This window comes from Balaenoptera physalus (assembly GCF_965194825.1).
Source record: "Balaenoptera physalus genome assembly, chromosome: 10".
NCBI classification, from domain to species: Eukaryota; Metazoa; Chordata; class Mammalia; order Artiodactyla; family Balaenopteridae; genus Balaenoptera; species Balaenoptera physalus.
In genome coordinates this window covers 10,175,568-10,202,626 of record NC_138889.1, presented here as the reverse complement: position 1 = coordinate 10,202,626, position 27,059 = coordinate 10,175,568, and the positions used below count along the sequence as shown (strand labels likewise).

Sequence of the window (27,059 nt, the reverse complement as noted above, 5' to 3'; positions counted from 1 at the left end):
AGATGTGAGCACATGTGTGTGTCAAGGATGACCTACTTATTCAATTTATTTAATAGATAAAGGATACTTCATGTAATCTATTTTGACCTAGTAATTCTTTACACTCTTCCAGCTTTTCAATCTTATAAGAAAAAAGTCTATATTTTATATGACAACATAGTTATTTCTAACAAGATGGTTGGCTTGAATAAACTAGTCCACCATATTTCCAGTAATAGTCCTAGTAATCTTTTGAATATTTACTTTCTCTGAAATAACACAAATCTAAATGACAGGACTTCCCTGGTGGCACAGTGGTTAAGCATCCACCTGCCAATGCAGGGGACATGGGTTCAAGCCCTGGTCTGGGAAGATCCCACATGCCACAGAGCAACTAAGCCCGTGCGCCACAACTACTGAGCCTGTGCTCTAGAGCCCGCGAGCCACAACTGCTGAGCCCGCGTGCCACAGCTACTGAAACCTGTGCGCCTAGAGCCCGTGCTCCACAACAAGAGAAGCCACCGCGATGAGAAGCATGTGCACCGCAACGAAGAGTAACCCCTGCTTGCCACAACTAGAGAAAGCCTGTGCGCAGCAATGAAGACCCAACACAGCCAAAAATAAATTTAAAAATAAGTTTAAAAAAAAATCTAAATGATGAACAATGGTGTTTTTAACAAACTAGAACTAAAAAAAATGTTTCTGAGTTCACTGATAAGTGAACCGTATTGAAGTCAAAACAACTGTTTGAAATATACAGACATTTTAACTTTTATTGGAGTATAGTTGATTAACAGCCAAGTGATTCAGTTACACATATACATATATTTATTCTTTTTCAGATTCTTTTCCCATATAGGTTATTATATTGACTAGAGTTCCCTGTTCTATACAGTAGGTCCTTGTTGGGTTATCTATTTTTATTTATTTATTTTTTTAAATGGACTAGTGAATTACATTGATTTTTCATGTATTTTTTAAAATTTTATTTATTCATTTTATTTTTGGCTGTGTTGGGTCTTCATTGCTATGCACGGGCTTTATCTAGTTGCGGCGAGCAGGGGTTGTGATGGATCTAATTTGATCCAAAACCACAGTCAGAAAGAGTTAAGTTCACACTAAATGTAAAAAAGAAGAATCTGTCTCGAGAGATGAGAATGAGATATACAGGAAGGGAAGGGAAAGGATATGCAATTTGAAGTGTCACCTCTTGGTACCTTGAGAGAAGAAAAAAAATTAAAATTATGAAAGTACTATGTGTGGAGTAAAGAAATAATAGACACTAATAACAGAGAGGTCAAATACAGAATAAAATTTGTGTTGTAACGGTTTTAAAAATAAAATCTTAAAGACTAGAACAAGGAAAAGAAGAAAAATAGGCAAAATCAAGCAAGGAGTGAGATTCTTCACTGGGTTGGTCTCTCTCCAGTCCCTTCCTGAGAATGATATTCTCTTGAAATCTCACCCAGAGTTAAGCAGTTGAGGATGAGATCATTTTCTTGGCATCAGTCATGTTTGAAAGATGCATCTCTTTTAACAGAATACTGAAATTAAAAGTACAGGCATTGAGCAGTATATATTGAGTCTTTTCCTTTCTCTTTATTTCTTCTCCTCATTTTGGACTATAAAAGCTCAAAATACCTGTTGGGTAGTCTTGGGTGAAGGGTGATAATGTTGATGCCTGCCACATGTTGACACTGGAAGTTACAAAAGTAGGTACCTAGATAAGAGCTACTCAATTTCATGTGATCTGAGTATATGGAAAATGGCGGTGGAGCCCCACAGAACAAGCTAGTCCTATATGGTCTCACGGTAAGCCGTTTTCCCCTTGAGTTATACCCCAACTCTTAGTAAGGTCCATTTTGAAATTTCAGCTAAAATAAGATCAAACAAAGGAGTGATCTTTTCATTGCATGAGTCAGAGTAATAAAGGTGTAGATACATATTCATGAGGAACAGAGTAGAGTCTTCTGGTCTACACAAGGAGAAAGTCTGTCTGAGAAAAAAGCCAGGTAGAACCAAGCATATTCAAGTAATTGAAAGAAAGAGACACAACCCTCTGGATTCCTTGGATCCATTCAAATCTGAAGCAAAATGCATCCCTGGACTTGCCAGTTAAGTGAACTTTTTTGTTTGTCTCAATATCATTTCACTTACAATGAAAAGTAATTATTTATTATAATGGAAAGGTTTTTAATTAATACATGTCACTACTGTACCTTGTACAAATTTCTATGATAGTAATTACTCCCTTTTTTCTGTATAGCATTGTAAGAGAAATTAATTTTATATTAAGAAAGATCTGTGTTTAAATCCTGGCTCTGCCATTAGTTGTTATGACTTTGGCAAATTTTTTTTTAACATCAGCTTTGGTTTCTTCATATTCAAAACAGAAATACTTTTCTCAGATAGTTCTGAAGATTATAAATGATAAGTTAATGAAAGAGTTTAGTATTGTAGCTAGAGCCAGATATCTATAAATTGTGCAGTTCTCACTTTCTTTTGTTGCTTCTCTAATTAGAATGAGAGAACCAAGGGGCAGGATCTGCATTTTATTCCTTTTTGTATTCAGAGTACCTTGCAGCTTAAATCCACCAAGACCATTATTTACTCTAGAGAAAACAGGGTTGTGAAGGAAAAGTAATCAGCGTATTTTACTCCTTAGATGTGCAAAGCATTTACATCCTCATAATCATGTAAACACTGAATATTAATGGAACTTTAAAAATTAACTGTACTGGGAAGATGAAGACATTAGGAAGTATATTTGTGGTGGTAGAAGGTGAAAATTGGCTAGATTTAGTTTCCCAGACTTAAAGTCAATTGACAAGACATAATAGTGAAAAATCAAGAAATAACTGCATGTTATTTAGAAATATAAAGACCAAAACAAAAAAAGAAAAAATAGAAAGAAAGACCTGTTAATAGCAGCATCAGTAAAAATAAGTAAGATTGACTGCTTGCCCTCTAGGAGTTTACAGTTTAAATGAAGGTAACCCATGTAAACTCATTGTATATAAATGGGAGAAGATAAATGCAGAAGATGCTTCAGCAGCACACAGAGAAGGCACTTTAGGTTCCGGGAGTAGAGACAGGAGAAGAGGTCAGAATAGATGTTCTATCAGAAATGATGACAGAACAAGTCTCGGAGAATGAGTAAGAGGTATCCAAGTGAGAATAAGGGAGAAGGCATTTCAGGCAGATGAAATGACATGAAGCCAAGAAATCATCAAAATGCATGAGAAGTACTACTAGAGAGTAAAATTCAAGAAGTAGACACATGGAAGAAAAGGCTGTGGACACCAAATTTGGGGAGCAGACCCTAGAAGGCTCTTTCTGAGGGATTTGCACCTGTGTTGAGAGAGAAGCTGAGAGAAGCTGAACAAGGGAATACAGCATTTTCACAAGTAATTCCATATAAAATGTGTGAAGAATAGATTTCCAGAGAAGATAGATGTGGCAGGCAAAATTCTGAAACATGACCCGCCCCCCAATGTCTTTTCCTCTTGTATAATCCCCTCTTATTTGAATGTGGAAGGAACCATATATATAACGATATATCACTTTAGGGATTATGCATGTTATATGGTACAGTTGACCTTAAATTAGGGAGATTATCAGGGCAGGCCTAATATAATCACATGAGCATATTAAAACCGGAGAGTTTTTCTCAAGCTAGTGGCAGAAGGGGAAGTCGGAGAGATTCAAAGCACAGCAAGGATTCTCCATTTACTGCCAGGTTGAAGACAAGAGGGCCACGTGATGAGGAATGCAGGCAACCTCTAGAAGCTGAGAGTGACCCCCAGCTGACAGCCAGCAAGGGAATGGAGCTCTCAGTTCTACAACTACAGGAACTGAGTTCTTCCAACAACCTGAATGAGTTTGGAAACAGATTCTTTCCCCAGAGCCTCCAGAAGGAAATGCAGCCCTGCCCACACCCTGATTTCGGCCTGGGCAGAGAATCCAGCCATGTCATTCCATACCAGACTTCTAATTTACAGAACTATGACTAGTAAGTGGGTGTTCTTTTAAGCCACTAAGTTTATGATAACTTATTACACATCAATAAATTCTTAATGTGAACTGATAGTTGGAGAAGAACATTTGAGTCTCAAATGTACCAATATCAACTTACTAACAAAAGATGTAAACACAGGCTCAGTAATTTCTTCCCTAAGGAGCCTGATCAAACTGTGATCCTAAATGAGCCTCATTTTCCAAGCTTCCAAACAAGTTGCTGAGATCCACAGAGAATACGATGCATTCACACTCTTAGCCCACTGATGGTTTGGAGACATAAAGCTGATGCATTTGCCTTGCCCTGAGGACATATGCGAATCTATAGACAGAAGGGATGTTGCCTCCTCCTTTGTCAAAACCTCTGTCTCCTTTGGGCCAGTGAAGGGAAAAGAGTACATAAGGCCTGGTAGTAGTGAAGTCTCCAGGTTGAAGGAAGTTGGGCGGCAAGTCTTCTCTGTTCTGATGTTTTCATTCCCACCGCTACAGCAGTGGAGAGATGTGGGAGGCCACCTGCCCTCTTAAACAATCCATTGTGATTTTGAGGTAAGATTGGATAAAGGGAGTGGGTGGGAGGAATGCAGGATCATAGGGGACACTCTCAGTACTTTTGCTAAGCCTGGTGCTGAGTTTCTGAAAGGTAGGAGGAAGAGAATAGGTTGAACAGTGGGCACAGTGGGGATCACAGTGACCTCACTGTCCCAAGCTTCAGGAATTTCCATAGGAAGGAGTCCCAGGTACCACTCTGGACTCCTTTCCTCTCTTGCTATATGGCCTTGGCCATCTACTCATCTCTTCAAGATATTGTTTCCTTATCTCTCAAATGCGAACATCACTTTGGACCCCTGCTGAAAGACTTTATCCTGGATCATGTCAGCCCAAGGGAGGTGAGGAGTTGCAGCTGAGATTTGAAAACATGGAAGGAAAGGACAGATGAGAGAAGAAAGTTGAAAGATATGGAGTCGTCACTCTGGCTCTTCTAGAGTGCTGTCCCAACAGTCACACTTGAGCCCCCATGGAACAAGTCCTCGGTCTAGAAAGAAAGGATTTCAGTCTCTTCTTGATGTGACATTGTTTTCTCATTTCCTCACAGATCACACCCCTGCCAATAATGTCTGTGGAAAATGACTCAGTTCATCCTGATAGGACTTACAGACCAAAGTCAACTCCAGATACCCCTCTTCTTCCTCTTCTTATTGAACTATATGGTCACTGTGGTAGGGAATTAGAGCTTAATTAATCAGATATGCCTGAACTTTCATCTTCACACTCCCATGTATTTTTTGGTCTTCAACCTGTCCTTCATAGATCTCTGCCACTCCTTGGTCATTACGCCTAAACTGCTGATGAGCTTTGTGTCAGAGAACATCATCTCCTTTGCAGGATGCATGACTCTGCTGGGTTTTTCTTTTCTGTTTCTTTGTCCATTCTGAATGCTATGTGTTGACAGCCATGGCCTATGATCGCTATGTGTCCATCTGTAAGCCCCTTTTGTACACAGTCACCATGTCCCCTCAGGTCTCTTCTTTGCTGATGTTTGGTTCATATGTAATGGCGTTTGCCGGTGCCATGGCCCACACAGGGCACATGGTCAGATTATCCTTTTGTGATTCCAGCATCATCAACCATTACATGTGTGACATCTTCCCCCTCCTCCAGCTGTCCTGCAGCAGCACTGATGCCAGTGAGCCAGTGGATTCCATTATTGTGAGCACAGTTGTAATAATATGTAGTTCATTATTTTTGTTTCTTATGCTTTGATCCTCTCCAATATCCTCCACATCTCATCAGCTCAGGGTTGGTCCAAAGCCCTCAGTACTTGTGACTCCCACGTAATAACTGTTTGCCCTCTTCTATGGTTCTGGGTTGTTCACACATCTCAAGACCTTTTCTGATGGTTCTGTGGGCCAGGGGAAGTTCTTCTCAGTATTTCATACCAAAATAGTCCCCATGTTAAACCCCCTCATCTATAGTCTAAGGAACAAGGATGTCAGACTTGCTCTGAAGAAAACCCTAAAGAGAGTTGCGAACTAAGCAGAACCAATATTGCTGGGTTGTTGGGTGTGTGTGTGTGTGTGTGTGTGTGTATGTGTGAATGTGTTTTCCCATAATTTTCTTCAGAACAAGGTTTTTGCCTTAGATCCTTTTTTCTGTCTAATCATGCCATTTAAACATGCAAATATTATTGAGTCTCATGATTGTTCTCAGTTCCATGCTTACTCACTGAATGAGCTTTATTCTTAACAGTGGGCTCCAGAGACTCAGCTTGATTCCTACTCCTTTTCACACCACCTCCCACTTTGCCTCTTTCCGTGTACTTTTCATACATCAGCATGAATGTGGTCTGATGCGGCCACCCCTCTTTGTTTTCCCTAAAAACAATGTTAATGTAGCCCTTTCTGTTGTTTAACCATTTGAGGAGTTCCTTCTGTGTAAGTTATACATTTTCTAGAATTTCAGTGCTCTTTTAGTCATGGTTTCTATAGTACTGCATTTCCAAACTCAGCAAAGCTTCAATAGTGTCTATGAGATACTTATGCTTAGTTAACAGGGATCACAAGTATTAGCTTATAAGTATGGAATGTGTTAATACCAATTAGGAACTGAGAGAAATGAACCTAGTTACTTTAAATCAATTTAGTCTGACTTGTTGTAATAGCATCAGGGGTATGATATATATGTATATATACATGTATCAGACTGTCATAATTTTGTTTACATCTCTGCCTAATCAAATAGAATTTGACCACCTAGTGTTTACTCCTTTCTCCTACATGGTTAGACTAGAATCTGGTAAAATAAATATTCGTGAAATTAATAGTTTGAACTTGTTTGATACAGATTTTTTCTCTAAAGCAAACTAAAAGTTTTTGTTAGTAAAAACTTCCTTTTTTTCAGAAAATGAGTTTTCTTAGAATTCGTGGCCATAAATCTTCAAAACGGTAAGGAGTCTGGTTTGATGCAATAGAAGGAAATGCCATTCTTTTTTCAGTTTGAAGTACAACCTTCTGCATTTCCGATAAGGCAGGTCTAGTGGTGATGGAATCCCTCAGCTTTTGGGTTTTCCTGGGTCTATTATAACATAGGTATCTTTCAAATTGACTGTTTCAGGTAACCAGCACTTCTGTTTGCAAACTAACATGTTCCTCCTGAAGAATTTGGATCCCTTTTGGAAAAAAGAAGAACTGTTTGGTTTGGTTACAAAATAAATTAGGAAAAGCATGCAATTTTACCTTCAGAAACTAAGATAAAATAGGGATGTGTTGTACTACTTGTTATATACATGAAATTTAAAACCTGTCTCCAAAATGTAACCTATGCATGTGTTAGTAGAAGATAATAAAACCAAGTAAATAAATTAGGTGTGCCTGCAAAGCTGCTGTGGCATTTTTAGAACCCCAAAATGCATCATGGTAGGTAAAATTTTGTTTCTAACGGAGGCAGCAGAAATATAACAGACATATCCGTGCTATTGTGCACAGTCCTCATGCTTGGCTTGAACCGTGGTTAAAATGGATTGCATTTCAGTTTCCTCAGTAGGATTGACAGTTGCCTTGCCCTACATTTTAGTCTACTAGAATGCTAGGTATCAGATACCACACTGAGAAAACTACCCTTCATGATTGGTATGTTACCTTCAAGTCTTTTCTCTTTACATATGCAGATATATTTAGGGGGAAATTAGAGTGATATTACACATAAATTTATGCATTCTTTTTCCCAGTTTTACTGAGATAAAACTGACAAGTAAAAATTGTATGTATTTAAGGTATAAAACATGATTTTATATATATATATATATATATACACACACACACACACACACACACACACATTGTGAAATGATTACCACAATGAAGCTAGTTAACCCATCCATCAGCTCACATAGTTACCACTTTTTGTGTGTGGTGAAAACACTTAAGATCTACTCCCTTAGTAAATTTAAAGTATAAATCCCCAGAACTTATTCCTATCATAATTGAAAGCTTTTACCCTTTGACCAACATCTTGCCATTCCCTACACTCCTTAGCCCCTGGCCACCACCATTCTACTCTCTGCTTCTATGAGTTTGACTTTTTTTAGATTCCACATATAAGTGAGATCATGCAGTATTTGTCTTTCTGTGTCTGGCTTATTTCACTTAGCACCGTGTTCTCAGGGTCCATCCATGTTGTTGCAAATGGCAGGATTTCCTTCTTTCATGGATGAATAATATTCCAAAGTGTGTGTGCGTGTGTGTGTTTGTATCACGTATTCTTTATCCATTCATCCATTGATGGACATTTTGGTTGTTTCCATATCTTGGCTGTTGTAAATAATGTTGCAATGAATATAGAATTACAGATATTTCTTCAAAATCTTGATTTCATTTCCTTTGGCTATATACCCAGAAGTGGAATTGCTGGATCATATGGCAGTTCTACTTTTAAGTTTTTGAGGAGCCGCCATACTGTTTTCCACAGTGGCTGAACCAATTTACTTTCCCAGTAGCAGTATACAAGGATTCCCTTTTCTCTGCATCCTCACTAACACTTGCTATTGCTTGTGTTTTTGGTAAAAGCCATCTTAACAGGTATGAGGTGATATCTCATTGTGGTTTTGATTTTCGTTTCCCTGATAATTACTGATGTTGAGCACTTTTTCGTATACCTGTTGGCCATTTGTATGTCTTCTTTGGAAAAATATCTATTCAGTTCTTTTGTCCATTTTTTAATCAGGTTTTTTTGTTTGCTTGTTTTATTTTTTTGCTATGGAGTTGTATGAGTCCCTTGTATATTTAAGCCCTTATCAGATGTATGGTTTGCAAATATCTTTTCCCATTCTATAGGATGCCTTTTCATTATATGGATTATGTCCTTTGCTCCGGCTCTGTTTTTTGATCCCTTTCTGTCATGAGCATTTTCCTGTGTCAGTAAAGATTTCCTTCTATGAAAGCACTGTTCCTGATACCATACTCTCTCATGCCTTTTAGACTTCTTACTGATATTTCTTCTTAGGATGGTATTTCCTCTGGAAAGTTTACTTTTACTGCGTTCTTTTACCACGACCACCATCTCTGTCTAGATTTTTCTCCTTTCCTATATGTATATATAGAATTAATAACTCATTATATAAGGGAAATACGGCTTCTTAGTATTGGGGTCCTTTTTTAATTATTTAGTTTTTGAGTCCATAATGCATTCACATGGTTCAAAATTCAAAAGCTACAGAAAGGGTATACAATGAAAAGTCTCCCTTACACTCCCCGTCCCCTCAGTTACCCGGTTGTTCTCCCAGGAGGCGGCCAGTCCTATCAGTTACCGTCAGTGCTGTCAGTGACATTTTATTCACATATAATAAAGTTCATATATATTTGCCCACTGATTTTACAGAAATGGTAGTATTCTGTGTGCACACTGGTTTAACCTGCTTTTTATCTTATGTATACCATTTCTTGAGACACAGCTAGAGAACGAGTAAGACTTAGGATCCAGGAAAGAGTAAATTCAGAAGACTAGTGAAGTCCCAGGATGACAGCTGTGCAGCTAGCCTAAAAGCAACCAGTCCAGACTGGAACAGTGGTTTAGGAGGGTTTTTTCCACTTAACAATACATTTTGGAGATCATATCATATATATATATAAAGATAGTCATATATGATATATGTCTTATATATATAAAGATAGTCTTAGTTTTTAGTGCACCTACATAAAATTTTTGTACAAATGTCCAAAAAAGTATTTGATCAGTCTCTTTTTGATGGATAACTAGGTTAATCCCAATTTTTTGTTATTATGAAAAAAGGTTAAAATTAGTAAACCAGTACATAAATCGTTAGGCATGTGTATAAGTTTTTAAGAGTGCATTTATTAAGCCTAAGGATATGTGTATATGTAAGTTTGATGAATATTGTCCAGTTGCCCTAATAGAACCTGTTTCTTTGGTTCATGTAAGTTTAAATTACCTCTCAGTCCAAATCCATCCTTCTGTACTTTTTTTCATGATACTGGGGCTAAGCCTCTGGAGCTTATATTTCTACTTTGCCAGCTGGCTTACTATTCGGTTCTACCAGTATTCAATGCTGCTGCCAGAAATAAAAAGCATCTTAAAAATATGAAAACAAATTGAAACAGGTTACAGGAAGATGACCTGAATTGTTTTGGCATCAATTTAATCACATGCAAGGAAAAAACAGCAAGTGCTCCACTCCCAAATGTCATATTGGATATTATGTAAATAAACAACTAACCAGAGTTGAAAATATAAGTTCACTCTTTCAGAAGATATGAAAAAAACAAATGTGTGGGCATGTATCTTGGAGGATAATCTTCCATTCAGTGTCATGTTGATGAGATTGAGTGCCCAACTTCCCCCTGGAGAATCCATGTAGGAGAGAAACACCTCCCTCATGTCCCTAGGCTCACAGAAAAGAGGCACATTGACCTAGACGCAGCCAATTGCATGCTTCCACCGGAGAAATTAATCTGATGGGAATGACGTGAACACAGTGAGACAGTTGGGAACCATTTTGGTGGCTGCAGCATGTCCAGGGGCCGTGCTGGTTGTATGGAGCAGGGGTGTGACGTTGTAGCAAGACTGTTCCTGCTGAAATACGCCCTGCTCTAGGCCTCTGGGTTGCGTCGGTTCTGCCTTTTCTCCAAGTATAGCTTTACAGGCTCACACCAAGTGCCTGCATCCCCAATATTCTTTCTGTAAATTACTAGAGTGGCTTGCTTATCAACATAAATCCTGAGACAGGATTTTCCCCTGCGTCCATATATGCCAAATCATGGACAAACTGGCCAAAGATATGTATATGAAAAGTTAAACATTGTGAAAACTGGTTTTAGGGTGTTTTGATTCATAATTAATGATTGAAAGTGGTAGTTTTTGTAACCTCCTCTGTACCTCACTTATCAAAAGAGAAAATTCTAGCTTCCTACTCTGGCAAGTAATGTCATTATTGGCTTTGCCAATAATGAGTCCTCTTTCATGTAACATCAACCTCATCTGCTATGATTTTGGGGTTTTGCTTCTAGAAACTGTTAGACATAAGTTACGTACAAATTTTGCTTCTATTAAAAAGTATGAGGGCTTCCCTGGTGGCTCAGTGGTTGAGAATCCACCTGCCAATGCAGGGGACATGGGTTCGTGCCCTGGTCTGGGAAGATCCCACATGCCGCGGAGCAACTAAGGCCATGCGCCACAACTACTGAGCCTGCGCTCTAGAGCCCACAAGCTACAACTACTGAGCCTGTGCGCTGCAACTACTGAAGCCCACGTGCCTAGAGCCCGTGCTCTGCAACAAGAGAAGCCACCGCAATGAGAAGCCCGCACACCGCAACGAAGAGTAGCCCCCACTCATTGCCAACTAGAGAGAGCCCACATGCAGCAACGAAGACCCAACACAGCCAAAAATAAAAATAAATAAATTTATTTTAAAAAAAAAGTTTGAGGAAGACAGGATCAAAAAGACTTAGTTCACCTGAATTGTCTAATTTAAGCTACTTTTAAGTCACATTCTCAGGATATTTGGTGATAATACCGTGGCACTTTGGTGCCCAGCTAAATTCAGCATAATGTTAATTTAACTCACTGTGGACTCTAGAACCCACAATATTTATTCAGGATTAAATGTGGAACAGAAGAGAATAAAAAGACAGCAAGTACTAGATAATGCTCGTTGTCTTTCAGCTCCACACTCTTCTCTCCTATGTATTTCCAAGGTTAGAAACCTGTTGCCTACATATCAAAAACACCCCTGACATCTTGATACAATGGCAAATAATTTAAACATGTCCCTTGTCCTGAAAGAACTGAAAGTCTGTGGTGGAATCTGACAAATATTTATACTTACAGTGAGGATAATAGGTACATTTGTATCCAAGCATATAAGATTGATTTAAGAGGCTGGGAGACTTAATGGAGAAAGTAATGTTTCAACAGAGAACAGAAGAAGGATATGAGTTACCTGAACAAAAGTAGAAGTGTGTATTGTCGGATGAGAAGTGTGGGAGCACAATAGGGAGAGTGAGGAAAATTCAACAAGGAAAAGCATGAAGAAGAGGCCAAAGATAGCAGAGCATGAAGCACTTCAGGGAGAGCATAAGCATGCAGTGGAATTTATTTGGCAATTACAAATTAGGATCGTAAGGAATTACAACAAAATGTTAACAGCAGTACATTTTGGATGATGTCTAAGGTGTGGCATAGAATTTAGGGTGAGGATCTACTCAGTCCCCGCAGGGGCTCGAATATAATCAGGTGTCCAAAACTAAGGTTGGGCACCAATAGAAGAAGCTAGGGGAGATTGCAGCAGGCCAAAGAGGATGGAGGCTCACAGAGATTTAGCATATGCCCACCAAATATTGAGTTTAGGAATAGGGCTGATATCTCTGATTGATGGGCATAAATACCCATATTGCCCATTTTGGTTACTTTCAGCTCAGAAAGGAATATAGATGAACCAACAGAACACAGACTTCAGAACTTGAGACTGTGTATTACTGGGGAAGCATAGAAAGACGCCTCCCCCTCCAAGGTAACCAGTCTGAGAAACTCTTGCTGTTTTCTACATACCTCTGTTATTTAGAAGTAGAACACTAACTGAATTCACTGCTCTGATCTTTCTTTCAGTGATGACTCTCGTAAATTGCCTGAAGAAATAATTAGGGGTAATACTCATTGATTCATTAATTCAGTCATTCTACAAAAAATTTTTGAACACCTATCATAGTAGGTGCTACGTGTGGGATATAATACAGAACAAACAGAGTTCCCTACATTCATGAACTCACACTATGGTAAGGAACTGTAGTTATGAAATATCCTATTTTCCTAATTTTTGTGATTGAATATCAAACAGAAAGTAGGTCAAAATGTGACTAAGAAAAATCAACCCATGAAGGGAGTAATTTGGTTTCATTCAGAGAAAAATGGCCCTTTTTCATTTGTGATTAATATTGTTCCTTTTTAAAGGAGAGAAGTTTTTTTGCTATCACCCCATCTTTCCCAAGAAAGCTAATGATAATGGATGTTTGCTAATGAAAATGTTCATGATGGGATTTACTCTGCCTCACAGAGTCTCCTAATAACTGTAGAAGAGGAAAAGTAAACTCTTAGCTAAGATCTCTGAGAAAACCTGCCTGGAAGATTTTGATCTTCCAGCACCTGTTTCTAAAACTTTCTCTTCTATGTAGGATGGACAGAGTTGGAGGTTAAGACAGAAACCCAATAATGTTAAACTTGTTTAGTTGGCTAAAAGAACACAGATTTGGGGAAAACCTTCATGATCTAGGGCTAGGCCTAGATTTTTAAGACTTGACATCAAAAGCACAGTCTATAAAAGGAAAAATTTGTAAATTTAGACTCACCAAAATTAAATGTTTTGGCTCTGTCAAATACCCTTTTAAAAGGATAAAAAGACACAGAGATAGGGAGAAAATATTTGCAAGCATATATCTCACAAACGTATCAAGATTATATAAAGAACTCTCAAAAACTTGAAAGTAAAAAAAAAGAAGCAAGTAGAAAATGAGAAAAAGACATGAGTAGACATTTCACTAAAGAGGACATGCAGGTGGCAAATGAGCACATGAAAAAATGTTCAACATTATCAGGGAAACATAATTAAAACCACAATGAAACAATATTACATATTTATCAGAATGGCTAAAATAAAAGTGACAGCACCAAATGCTGACAATGATATAGAAAAACTGGATCAGTCATAAATTCCTGGTGAGAATATAAAATATTATAATCACTCTGGAAAGCAGTTTGTTAGTTTCTTCTAAAACTGAACACATGATTACCTAGCAGTTAGAAGCTTGGGCATATATCCCAAAGCAAGGAAAATTTTCTTCACACAAAAACGTGGATGAACTATTGATACAGGCAACAACCTAGATGAATTTCAAGGGAATTATGCTGAGTGAAAAGAGTCAATCCCAAAATGTTACAAATTGTATCATTCCATTTTTATAGTATTAATTAAGTGAAAGAGTAATACTGGTAGAGAGCAGATTAGTGGCTTAAGGATTAGAGTTTAAGGCTGGGAATGAAGTTTTAAGGAGGAAGATAAAAGTCATAAGTTAAGAACATCACAAGGGATCTTTGTGGTGATAAAACTGTTCTGTATTTTGGCTGTGGTATCGAATACACAAACCTACGTATGTGATAAAAATTGTACAGAATTAAACACACACACAGGGACTTCCCTGATGGTGCAGAGGTTAAGAATCCACCTGTCAATGCAGGGGACACGGGTTCAATCCCTGGTCTGAGAAGATCCCACATGCTGCGGAGCAACTAAGCCCACGCACCACAAATACTGAGCCTGCGCTCTAGAGCCGGCAAGCCACAACTACTGAAGCCTGCATGCCCTAGATTCCGTGCTCTGCAACAAGAGAAGCCACCGCAATGAGAAGCTCACGCAGTGCAACGAAGAGTAGCCCCCACTCGCTGCAACTGGAGAAAGCCCGCGTGCAGCAAGGAAGACCCAACGTAGCCAAACACATACACACATACACACACACACACACACACACAAACACACACACATACATGAATGAATAAAAGTAAAACTGGGAAAATCTGAATAAGATCAATGCATTGTATCAGTGTCAATATCCTGGTTGTGCTATTATACTATAGTCTTAAGGTGTTACCATTGGGGGAAATTGAATAGAGGATACATGGGATCCCTGCATTATTTTTATAACTGCATGGTAATCTACTATTTAAAAGGTTTAATTTTAAAAAAGATAAAAGATACAGGCTTTTATCTCAGAAACAGAGAAATTAAGGCATTTAAGGGAATTTTTAAAATTGTATTCTCCTTGAAACTAAAATCTTAGGATATCGCCCATTTAGATTAATTTTATTGTTTTCTTGAATTTAACTTGAGATGGACAATGTCAATGTAATCAACGTTGTATGTACTAGAACAGCTTTCTTAAGCTTTAGTGTGTCCTTAGCACATATTGTTATGGGGCATCCTATGTGCATGTTGCTCCTACCTGAATAAATTTCCCCACTAATAAAGCCACCCAACACACCAAGGGATTCCAAAGATTCAAAATGGGCCCACTAGAAGTGTGTGTTTTTCGTCTCACATCAGTACAAGTTGATGAAAATAAAGTTACATTCAAACAACTTAGTCTCAGTATTCAGAATCAAAGAGTTGATAATATATCCCCGATCCCTACATGCTTGTATGACTCATTCTCCTTGTGTGTACGGGGTTGCCCATGCCCAACACAGCCAAAATCCACCTTTCTTCCCTACCCCTTCCACTACTTCTGCATCCAAATAACTTTTTAGTTATTCTTCACCTGGACTATCCTTCCAGAAATTTCTCTTCAATTCTCTCCATTCCCAAAAGCATCCACACTCTTCCTTTCCAGGGAAGATTTCTACCAGCTTTATAGCAACTAAAGCTTCATACAATCCTGAACATAAAGGAGAAAGGAAGACCAAGGCTTCAAAATACTCATTTTCTGGGCTGCTTAAGGATTTAGGAACTCCATCATCTCCATATCACATATCACACATCACATATCACAGTGATTCATGATATGACTCACTCAAGTGAATCACAGATGTTTTTAATTTGTGATTCACTTGGATTTTTATTGTTTAGATTAAGCCTACAATTTCATCTAAAACTCAATAAAGATTGTGTTATTTACCAAAGCAAGTAAAATCAATACTTATTTAGCAGGAGTTCAGATGAACCCAGAGGAGATTCGTAATGTCTGATGAAGTTGTGGATTTCATTAATTCATGGTGAGATGATCTGATTTGGCTCCATATTTATTTGTTGGGATGAATGCTTCATGAGAACTAGAACCATATCTACATAGCTCAGTGCTGTATCCCCAGTGCCAAATGCAGGGTCCAGTACATTATAGATGCTCATTTAAATTCTTCTTACAGGGATATGTGAAAAGGGAAAAAAACAATGAAAGTGACCACCATCCAGAGCAGCAGATGTGTGTGGGAGGTGGGAAAAGAGGGACCAAGGAAGGGGAATTCTGTGTCAGGGCCTGGTAACAGCCTTGGAGAATGTGGCCGTACTCCCGTGGGCTGGTCTCTGAGCTGTGGCAAGAGAGGGCAGCAGGCACGTCTGACAGAAACTCAGGGGCAGGAGCAGCTGATCTTCTGCTCTGCAGAGCAGTGTATCCTCCAATCTTGGGGTACAGGGAAGGTTGCAGAAGGGAGTAGTGTGCTGCCAGTGAGACGACTGGTTCCTGAGCACAAGATCTTTCTGGAGATTCCCAGAAATTCTTGAGGAAATTTCACAGGAGTTGAATTCCTGCATTAGCTAGTGGAAGTACAAGCAGACAAAAATGATCTATTTTAATGTATCACTAGTAGTTTTTTTTTTTGTTTTTTTTTTTTAAAAACTTCATGACCTTGGCACTTTTATGATCAACCTGGGGCAATTTCTTTTTTTTTTTTTTAATTTTATTTTTATTTATTTATTTATGGCTGTGTTGGGTCTTCGTTTCTGTGCGAGGGCTTCCTTCAATTGTGGCAAGCGGGGGCCACTCTTCATCGCGGTGCGCGGGCCTCTCACTATCGCGGCCTCTCTTGTTGCGGAGCACAGGCTCCAGATGCGCAGGCTCAGTAATTGTGGCTCACGGGCCCAGTTGCTCCGCGGCATGTGGGATCTTCCCAGACCAGGGCTCGAACCCGTGTCCCTTGCATTGGCAGGCAGATTCTCAACCACTGCGCCACCAGGGAAGCCCACTAGTAGTTTTAAAATCTTAGAATTAGAGGTCCTCTAGTGCAACCAACCCCCATCCATGGTGAGATACCTTTTAAGACATTTCTGGCAAATGATCATTCAGCTTCTTCCCAGTTATTTCTAGTCATGATCACTTGCAAGAAGAACCATCTCAGATTATAGATATCATGAATCTGACAAAATCCCAGACTCTATTAAATGGGTATAAATCACCTGCAAAACACACAAACCCTTTAAAATGTTGCAAAGCAGTAAAACAATAATTGCTTTTAATTTGCAGAATATTAAGTTCCTGTGGGGAGCAGGATTATAATTTAAAACTTTGTGACGCTCTTCTTGCCCTCTAGAAATTAATTAACTTGGAGAGGAGACAGATCATCCAATCACATTGCTATTAGAGGACCAGTATGTATAGGATTTTGAAATACCTATATTTGTTTTACAAAAAGTTGTGTAAATTTTAATTATGATAGTTATAAGCTTCTTAATGTGATTTTTAAATACAAAAAAAGAAAAAGCCAGGTCAGTACAAGAATGGAGACACAACTCACAAGAGAAACTTTTAAACACTGAACCAAGTAATTCATTTAAGCAGCCACCAGGTTGTGCTGGTGACTCAGTGAAGTTGTTTTAAAAAAAGTGAATTTAGTTTAAAATTTATATTTTGCGTATTTTTAGTCCCCTAAATGTATAACCAGAGATTTTACATAACTCATTATATAAAATTTTCAATTCATTGTTAAAACACATAAACTTTTTTAAAAGATGTGTTTTAGAGCAAAATTTAAATTAAGCAGGTTGAATATATTCAATTTGCAAAACTTATTGGATGCTTACTATGTTATGTGGTGAAGAAAGAATGGATGAGACATGGCAATCACAATATAAATAACACACACAAATATAAACTAATTATTCCAATTTAACAAATAAGTTGAATCTAAGCTCCGAGTATTTTTTGTTTTGTTTTGTTTACTGCTCTATCCCCCAAACCTGGAATATAGTAGGAATACAATAAAAAGTTGAGTGAAAGAAAGATTTTATAAGTTAATGATTATATAATGTATATTTATAGAAAGTGTCATGAACATAAAATCTAGTTTTAAATGCTCACCAATATAACTTATGATCTAAATTTATTCCTATAAAACAGTGTGTTTAACCATCTTAAAACCATTTGATAAAAATTTAAATTTTGCAAATTCCAAGGCTCTGATACATACCTCCAAGGAGTGATTTTATTTGCTATTCTTTAGAATAAATGGTGTTAAGAAGATAAATTCTTTTAGGTATTCTCACCAGAGTATTTTATATCACTAAATGGCATTATGACATTATTTGTATTTAATTTACTTTCAAATATACAAAATCATGTGACAATAAATTTTTAACTATACACAATGTCCCTAAAGATTCTGACATATTCCCAGAATGAGGTTGATCCATCCTCCAGTCTCGTTAGAGTTATTGTTGGAAACAAAGCAAGGTTAAATGTTCCCTTGTAGCTGACTTTCTTCATCCAGCCCTGGAGACAAACTTTTTAAGAATATGTGCAAGTGTCTATTTTGGACTCTTAAACCAAAGTAAACTATATCTCACTCACAGGAATTTGGGACACCAACACTGTGTCCATCCTCTCTTTCATGCTGATTTGCAACCATTTCTCCAGATTGTCACGCTCTCTGTTCCTCTCATATTTCTCTATTTCATATTCCTATTTCTTTACATTCCTTTCTAGAAAGCGATGTGTATTTGTGCAAAAAAGTGTAGGAGTTGGAGTCCAATAAAGTGGAGTTTAAAAATAGGATCTACCACATTCTCGTGACCTTCAGCAGATTCTTAACTCTGGAATTCAGTTTACTCCTCTATAATAGATGATAGCCAGGAGAATACACATTATTTCTACCTTCTAAGAAGCTAAAGGCAAGTGGGAGTTGCATGGAAAGGTACAGTCCACTGCTAGGAAGTTTCTCTGCCACATTTCTTTCCTTTTTCAAAGAGGAATAAAAGATCTTCATTTGCACTAGGGAGCTGTTTTGCACAGTGAAGAAAACGAAGAAACTTCATGCTGCAGATAGCCCTTTGGCCCTTAGCTAAGGACAATATACTGTGGTTTTTGCTGTTAAAATTGTGGAACCCAGAATATTTGTCCAGAACTTGGAAACAGCTAGAAAATAAAAGGAGCTATAAATACAAATGAATAAGACAGTGAAATGTTACTTTTTACCTAATATAGCATGAGTTACTCAGGGCCAGGAAAGAAATATGACAAATGAAATGTCTCTGTGAATTTAGTCCAAAGAGGGCAGGCAGTTTGATGAGCGTTATATATAGCTAGAAATAAAAGTAAATGGAATAAGTCCAATAGGGTTTTTAGTTCTAGCTGAGAGAGAGAGAGAGAGAGAGAGAGAGAGATCGATCCAAACTTCAAACTGGCTCTATCAAGACCTATTTTATGAGGTGAATTTAGTCACAATTGTATGATGAATTGATATCTTCTCAGCATCTATGTAGATGATCATATGATTTTTCTCTTTAGCCCTATTAATAAATAAATTATATTAGTAGATTTCCTAATATTGAACCATCCATGCAGCCATGTAATAAACCCTACTTAGATATGATGAGCTACTGTTTTTTTCTGCTGCTGAAATATCTGCTAATATTTTATTTAGGATTTTTGTATTGATTTCATAAATGAGGTTGGTCCTTTTTTGTATGCAATCTTGTGGATGTTGGCATCAGTGTTATACTTATCTCATAAAAATAATTTTGGAGTTTTTCTTTTTTTAGGCTTTAGATCAGTTTAAATAGTATTGGAATTATTTGTTCTTTGGTAGAATTCTTCTGTGAAACCATTTGGGACTGGTATATAACTCTTGACAACTTTATTTTATGGAATTGGACTCTTTAGGTTTTCTACATGTTCCAGCATTAGTTTTACTGAATCACATTTTCCTAGAAAATGGACTATTTCATCCAAGCTTTTTAATCCATTTGAATAGAGCAAAACAAAGTAGTTTGAAGTTTTTTATTTCCTCCATTTCTAATTCTCCCATATTTCTTAAATTTAGTATTTGTTCCCCTTCCTTTTTTTTCTGAGTTTAGAATAGATAGTAGTTGATCTATTTATTTATTAATTCTACTATTTTCTGTTTTCTAATTCAGTATTTTTTATTTTAACTTTATTAATTCCTACCCTCTGTTTTCATTTTCTTAGTTTTATTATGTTTTTTCCTGATTTATTAAGTGCTTAATTTATTTTCATTGTTCTCTTTATTGATAATAGTATTTAAGGTTATGTGTTATATTTCTGCTTTAGCAGTACACATATCCCATGAGTTGTGAAATGTTGCATTTTCATATCCATTTTCTAGATGTTTTATAATTTTGCAGTTTTCTCTCACCTGTAAGTACCTTTAAAGTTAGTTTTTATTATTTAGATAATAGAGGACTTTTTTTTCTTAATTACTTATGTAATTAAGTTTTAGTTTTATTACACAGTGATCAGAGGACATTGTGCTATTTCTAATATATAACATTTATTGAGGTTTGCTTTTATGACCTAATAGCTATTCAGTTTATGTGACTGTCTTGACCTCTTAATAAGAAGATGTGTTTCTAGTTTCTAGGAAACAGAACTAGACACATACACACACACACACATACACACACACACACACACGTACAGATGATTTATATACAGCATATCAGGTAAATGATATATATAAATTATATTTTTCTGATTCTTATATTTAGACAGGATTTTCTATGTCTTTTTCTGTTTTTTCAGTAACCTTGTTTTATCATGAACTGAGAAAGGTAATTTAAAGTTTCCTCCCATTAGTGTGTTTATATCTTCTTATAGGTCCTGCTGTTTTACTATTTAGGGCATAGAGAGTCACAACTCTCACATATACATTGTAAAATTTACCCTGTAACATTATAGTTTTCTTGCTTAACAGTTTTGGCCTGACTTCCATTCTAGTTGATATCCATATTATTGATACTTGTTCATTTGTTCATTTGTTTGCATTTACTTAATATGTCTTTGGCCACTACTTTATTATCAATCTTTCTGAATCACTTGGTTTTAGATAGGTTTTTGTATGTAACATGGATTTGTATTTTGCTTTATGATCCAGCCTAATCCTTTTTCAACTAATAAAGAGGTTAGGACTTTTACATTTATTTATATATGTTTGCTTTAGTTCTATCATAGTATTTTATGTTATGACTTCTCATTTTATATTTACATTATTTTAAGTCTCTAACTACATGATTTGCCTTTCTTCCTCCTTATGTGTGTGAAATTTTGATTTGTATTTTTGTAATGGTGCATGCTTTTATAATAACTTTATAAAATACCCTTACTGTGTCTATTATCACTATAATTTAATGATACAACTAATACATTTCCTCTTCTTATCCTCTGTGCTCCCTTTTCTCCACCATCAAGTTTTAGCCAAAAATAATTCTTCCTTGGTGTCTATTTTACACTATCAAATATACTTATTCTTTTATTAATTGTCAGCTTGTAAGTACTCTTGTCCCTCCTCCAAGGAGATGTCAAATTGTTCTAAGTAGGCAAATGTCCTAATTAGGATTCTCAGTTTTCAGAAAGTAGTATCAATCAAACCCTCCTCAGCTTATTTATTAATTAGGGCATGTGGTTGTACATATTAATGGAAAAAAGACAGTTTGAAGTCCTAATGATCCCATTAAGTGAAATCTTGAACTCTTCACCTGTGACTTAGTGAGAATTTAGTGAATATCTGTTGAACCCATAAATGGTTGGGTGAATCTTAAAGATAAGCAAGTCTTCTTGCTATTCTGTGAAATTATGGATTTCCTAGCCTAATTTTTCTTGTCATATTTCTCTGTTAGCTGTCTATGAGCCCCACTGTCCGTGGCCCTATTTAAGTTGCATTTTTAAAATAAATTTATTTATTTTATTTATTTTTTTATTTTTGGCTGTGTTGGGTGTTCACTGCTGCGTGCAGGCTTTCTCTAGTTGTGGCGAGCAGGGGCTACTCTTCGTTGTGGTACGTGGGCTTCTCATTGCGGTGGCTTCTTTTGTTACAGAGCACGGGCTCTAGGTGCACAGGCTTCAGTAGTTGTGGTTTGCGGGCTCTAGAGCACAGGCTCAGTAGTTGTGGCACACGGGCTCAGTTGCTCCGCGGCATGTGGGATCTTCCCCGACCAGGGCTCAAACCCGTGTCCCCTGCATTGGCAAGAGGATTCTTAAGCACTGTGCCACCAGGGAAGCCCTTGAATTGCATTTTTGTATGCTCTCAGTAACTTTGTTCTTGGTATGGTTCCTAATGGCAGCAGAATATATACTACCCAAAATATACCATGCTGGTATAAGGATTTTGAACTGAAGGCTATTGAGAAAAAGTAGATATAAGAAAATCTCTCCCTATTTACCTAAAAGCAGCACGTAAATATGTAGAGGTGTTCCTCTCCCTTCTCTACCAGAAGGGACAGAAGTTAGGGACAGAAGTTAATCACTGGAGACAACTCTAGACCCTTCTAAACCCAGAGACCTCACCAGCAGAACCTACATTAAAAAACATTACTAATTAGACCTTATCCTCCATTAGTTTTCCCCATATATTTACTTTCCCACAGTTTACCACCCCAGAAGCTCAGAACCCTTTTCCTCTATCTTGTAACTTTTCTACAAATTTATTCTTTGTTAAGATGCTATTTAAGTCCAAGTTCTAACCACCCCTTGGAGTTACTCATCCCTGAGTACTCCTATGTGTATGTACAACACGCATGTTAATACACTTCTGTTTGTTTTTCTCTTGTTAATCTCTCTTTCATCATTTTAATTTTAGGGCCCTAGTCAATGAACCTAAGATGGATAGAGGAAAGTTTATTTTTCTCTCCTACCATTTCTAATAACCACCTACAAATCAAGAGGGAGCGTCTCAAAGCATAAGAAAATAAGAGCTTCAATTACCAGAAGTCCCTTTATACTAAAAAGACAAAGGTAACTGTAATGTGAGAGATTTAGCAATATTAATAACTCTCTCTCTCTCTCTCCCTTATACTTGAAACCAAGTGTAACTAAGTAAGGAAGCCATAATAGGGATGGAAGGTGCTCACTTCTGAACTGCTCCCTCCTGGCAAGTGGAACCAATTCTGTCCTTTGGTACACATTGCTGATTGCCTACCCAATAGCCATTTACTCTTTCTTAATTAATAACAAAATCCTAAAGTTTTTCCTGGATGGCAGTTTTCTGAAGTTGAATGCCAAGTTTCCCAGTCTCCCTTGTAAGTAGGGGTGGCTAGTGAGATGTCAGTGAAAGTCACTCATTGAATAGGCAAAGCATCCTTTGCCCTCCTTTGCCCCTTTGTCTTCTTGCTGGTTGGACTGTGGACAAAACCATATGAGGTCTAGCAGCCATATGGAAGCCATGATGCATCCACGAGAATGAAGTCACTGCTAAGAAGAGAAGAAAGAGAGAGACACTGAGTTCTTGATGACTCTGCCATATCAGCCCTGGACTTCCTACTTCTAGATGCCTTTTATGTTAGAGAAAAATAAACCTTCATGTGTTTAAGCCACTGCAGTCAGACTTATGTTATCAGCAGCTGCAGCAGTTAGTAAATGATGGATTTCATTTATGGAAGTGTGAGGGGACAGAGGGCGATGTTTGTCGATCTAACACGTGGGCTAAGGCTTAGCACTGAACACGCATCACTGCCCCACAGCCTAGAGCAGTACCTTTCACTCCCAAGCTCCACTGGAAAGTTCTTCGCGGACTTGGTGTCTGTCACTTACCTCTGTGCTCTCCTACCTGTTTAGAATGTAGGAGAATGTGTAGATATCAAGAGCAGTTTATTCTTTTCTATTCTCCAAAACTGCGTCACCACCAAATTATTACATAATTCTGTTTGGTATCTGACGATACTTTCATATTTCTAATTATAACTAATTGTAGGTTATAAACATAGATCCAAACCAGAGTTATGGATTTAGGAGTCAAACATGTGGTTGTTGGAGCCGCGGGAGCTGGAGAGACGTCCCAGGAAGAGCCAAAAGGAGAAGTAGACCAAAGACTGAACCCAGAGGAATCCTGACTTTAATAATGCTTCCTAGAGAGAAAATTTAACTTGCTGAAAGTCAAAATGTCATGATATCATGAGGTGACAGAATTTTGCTATTGTGGCAGAGGGACCCACTTTAGGACATCTGACACAGAGCATCAAATCATGTTTTTCACTTACTGTAAAGCAGAAGCCCCCAAACCTGTTCCTATTTGTTGACCATTTATGAACCAGCAGTTCCTCAACACCAACCTAGAAGGATATGCAAGATGACCTATCCTTAGTTTGTGAGAGAGGTGAAGGTCTTCATAATTTATGAAATGTTGTCTTTTCTGTGGGAGAAATAAATGGCTCTTACTGGCTATTACAAGAACCAGGAAAAGAGCCTCTGAGTTTTTGTCATTTCAGATCTTCAGTGACAAAGGGTTCCAAGCCGGTGTCTCATTAAGTCATACTTATGCTTTCACCTCTAGTTACCCCAATGCCAATATGGGATGAATGTAAATAAAGTTATTCTTAGGCTTTAATGAACTTATTTCATAATTATTCCTTTCCACTCACATCCTTATGGTTTTGCTTTGTCCCTTATTTCCACTCATTTATACTAATGGTATTTTTTTCCTTTATGCATATCAAATTATATTTATTCTTATTCTTCCTTATTCTTGACTCTTACTAATATCCCCAGGTCTCCACATGCCTAGACCTAGATAATCCTCTGGAGGATAGAGTTTAGCTAAGTCCAGAGGACTGACTAGCAGTGGTTCAGCATGGCATTAACACAATTCCAGTAAGTGAGTTAATATATGTAAGGCACCTTAAACAGTGCCCAGACATAGAGTGCTCAATAAAGGTTAAGTATCATTTTTATCATAATCCAGATGTAATCCAAGTATTGGATTTTTCTACCTTCAAAAACGCCCTCCCTTTAGCATATTTGGAGAAAATAAGTTTTATTTCACGTCTCCTCCTTAGTCAGTTCCTTGCTGCAGGTGCTTCTCTGTGCTGTTCTCGGCTGCATCTCAGGATGCCTTGCTTCTGGCCATGACCTGGAACACTTGAACTACCTTTCTTCTCAGTACGATGCTGCCACTTCTAACAAGTGTCAGCAGAGAGATAAATGTGAGAAAGGTCTTACACCTCTGTTTCCTCGTTTCTCATACCAATATACACTGTGCAGCTATCCAATTTTATGGGTGAGTTGGAAAAATATAAACAAAGCAAAATATATAGACTGAGTACTTTATATGACTCTCCCGTATCCAAAAGTACCAAATGCTTTTTACAGATGATCTCATGGGCACCCCAAGTTCTAGTCTTTACACAGAGAGGGTCCCATTCTTCTGACCCCACCGTGAGTCTCCATTCTCCCATCTTTCCATGTGGGTTGGTTTGGCCCTAAGTTCACCTTCCTGCCAACACACAGGAAAGTTTATGAGGGTGTACTCCTCAAAATCTGAGCTATCCATTATAGAATAGCAGAATCTTCAACAGAGTAGTACAGAGCAGTCTTTGGCACTCAAAATCGGGATTGCTTCCAAGTCTTCCTGCAAGTGGAAAGTGTAATGTGACTCCTCTTTCTTCCTGATTCTCTAATAGTTAACTATAATACACACACACGTACATACACACAGTCTCAGAGACAGTAATATCTAAATCTACTGTAAATAATAAAAGAATTGTCCTAAATGCCTATAATATGCACAGTATCTCAGGCAGGATAGAGGTAGCAGTTAACATAATCTTGTAAATCCATGGAATTTCTCCCTTATTCTTTTACTTTCACCCTTAGAGCCCAGGGCCCAAGAATTTGGCTCAGTTATAAACCACCTACCCCATGGTTACCGATCCATGGCCTAAGAGTTTTGAACTTTGAAAAGAAAGATTTTAGGTTTGATTTATCTTTACATTTCAGGCCATGTAAAGAACTCTTAAGTGAGGCTTTCTCTTGTGTGTACATGGATGTATATGAAAGGGATGATTTACAATCTTCCTAGCCAAGCAACCTCTGTAGGAGTTGGGAGACTTACCTTACTTATGGCCCAAGGTATATCTACCTTTCGTCTTTGGTAAGGCTGCTCCCATAACTGAAGAAAAAATAAATTCACTCTCCTGGACCTTCATACCACCACCTGCCCCATCTCCCAGCCAGAAAAGTTGCTTGGACGAACCCACTTAGCCTACCAAGAAAAGGATGGAAGGCATAGCGCCTCGTCTTGCTCATCCCTTGGACCTAGTATAGAGTCCAGTAAACAATAGGCACTTAATAGATGCTAAATTGCATGCAGTGAACCAGTATAAACCTCAAAAAGAGTATAAGCAAGGGATTTGCGATTTTTTTAAGTAGAGAGAACACCCCACTTAAGGAAAAAAGATTAAAATTCCTACACCTGTAGATAAAAAGATTCTTGAGTATGATGCTTACCGGTAAATAACTGATACAAACAGAACCATCAGAAGGGCACTGTCTTCAGGGTTTTTCTCAGAGCAACTTTAACATCCTTATTCCTCACACTGTAGCTCAAAGGGTAAGCATGGGAACCACACTGGTGTAGAAGACTGAGGCAAATTTACTCTGGTCCATAGGTCCAGGAAAAGAGGGTTTTAAATAAGTGAATGCCCCTGACCCAAAGAACAGAGTCACAGCAACGTGGGAGCCACATGTGCTAAAGGCTTTGGACCTGCCCTCAGCGGAAGGAATACGGAGGATACTGGAGAGAATCAAAGCATAAGAGATGAATATACTGATAAGGGATATTGTGATGACCGCTCCAACAACAATAAAAAACACCAGCTCATTGATGTGGATGCTGGTGCAGGAGAGCTGCAAGAGGGGGAGGACTTCACACAGATAATGGTCAATGATGTTGGGATCACGGAAGGTCAGTCTCAGTATGCTTCCGGTGTGGGCCATGGCCCCAGAAAACCCTATCACATACGAACCAAACATCATCAGAGAACAGACATGAGGCGACATGGTGACCGTGTACAGCAGAGGATTGCAGATAGCCACATAGCAATCCTAAGCCATCAATACCAACACACAGCACTCAGAATTGACAAAGAAACAGAAGAAAAATAGTTGAGTCGTGCATCCCACATAAGAAATGATGTTTTCTGACACAAAATCATTCAGCATTTTGGGGGTAAACACACAGGAATAACAGAGATCTATAAAAGACAAGTTGAAGAGGAAAAAGTACTTAGGAGTGTGAAGGCTAGAATTCAGCCCAATTAAGGTGATCAAGCCCAAGTTGCCCACCAGAGT

At 37.9% G+C, this 27,059-nt stretch overlaps 2 protein-coding genes and 1 pseudogene across 3 annotated transcripts in view; 1 reads left to right on the top strand and 2 right to left on the bottom strand.

Moving 5' to 3' along the window:
• The window catches only part of TMEM225 (transmembrane protein 225), a 188,197-nt gene that overhangs the window by 96,429 nt on the left and 64,709 nt on the right, over positions 1-27,059 (bottom strand). The window lies entirely within an intron of this gene.
• On the top strand, positions 1,041-7,249 carry LOC309636998 (olfactory receptor 8C8-like; annotated as a pseudogene). The gene has a single exon. The product of its transcript is annotated as an olfactory receptor 8C8-like (transcript).
• Positions 12,998-26,771, bottom strand: LOC309637008 (olfactory receptor 8B4-like). Its single transcript, XM_082410939.1, is given in 2 exon segments — positions 12,998-26,321; positions 26,324-26,771. Coding segments are annotated over 2 exon segments (522 nt in total). The 5' UTR covers positions 26,769-26,771; the 3' UTR covers positions 12,998-26,244.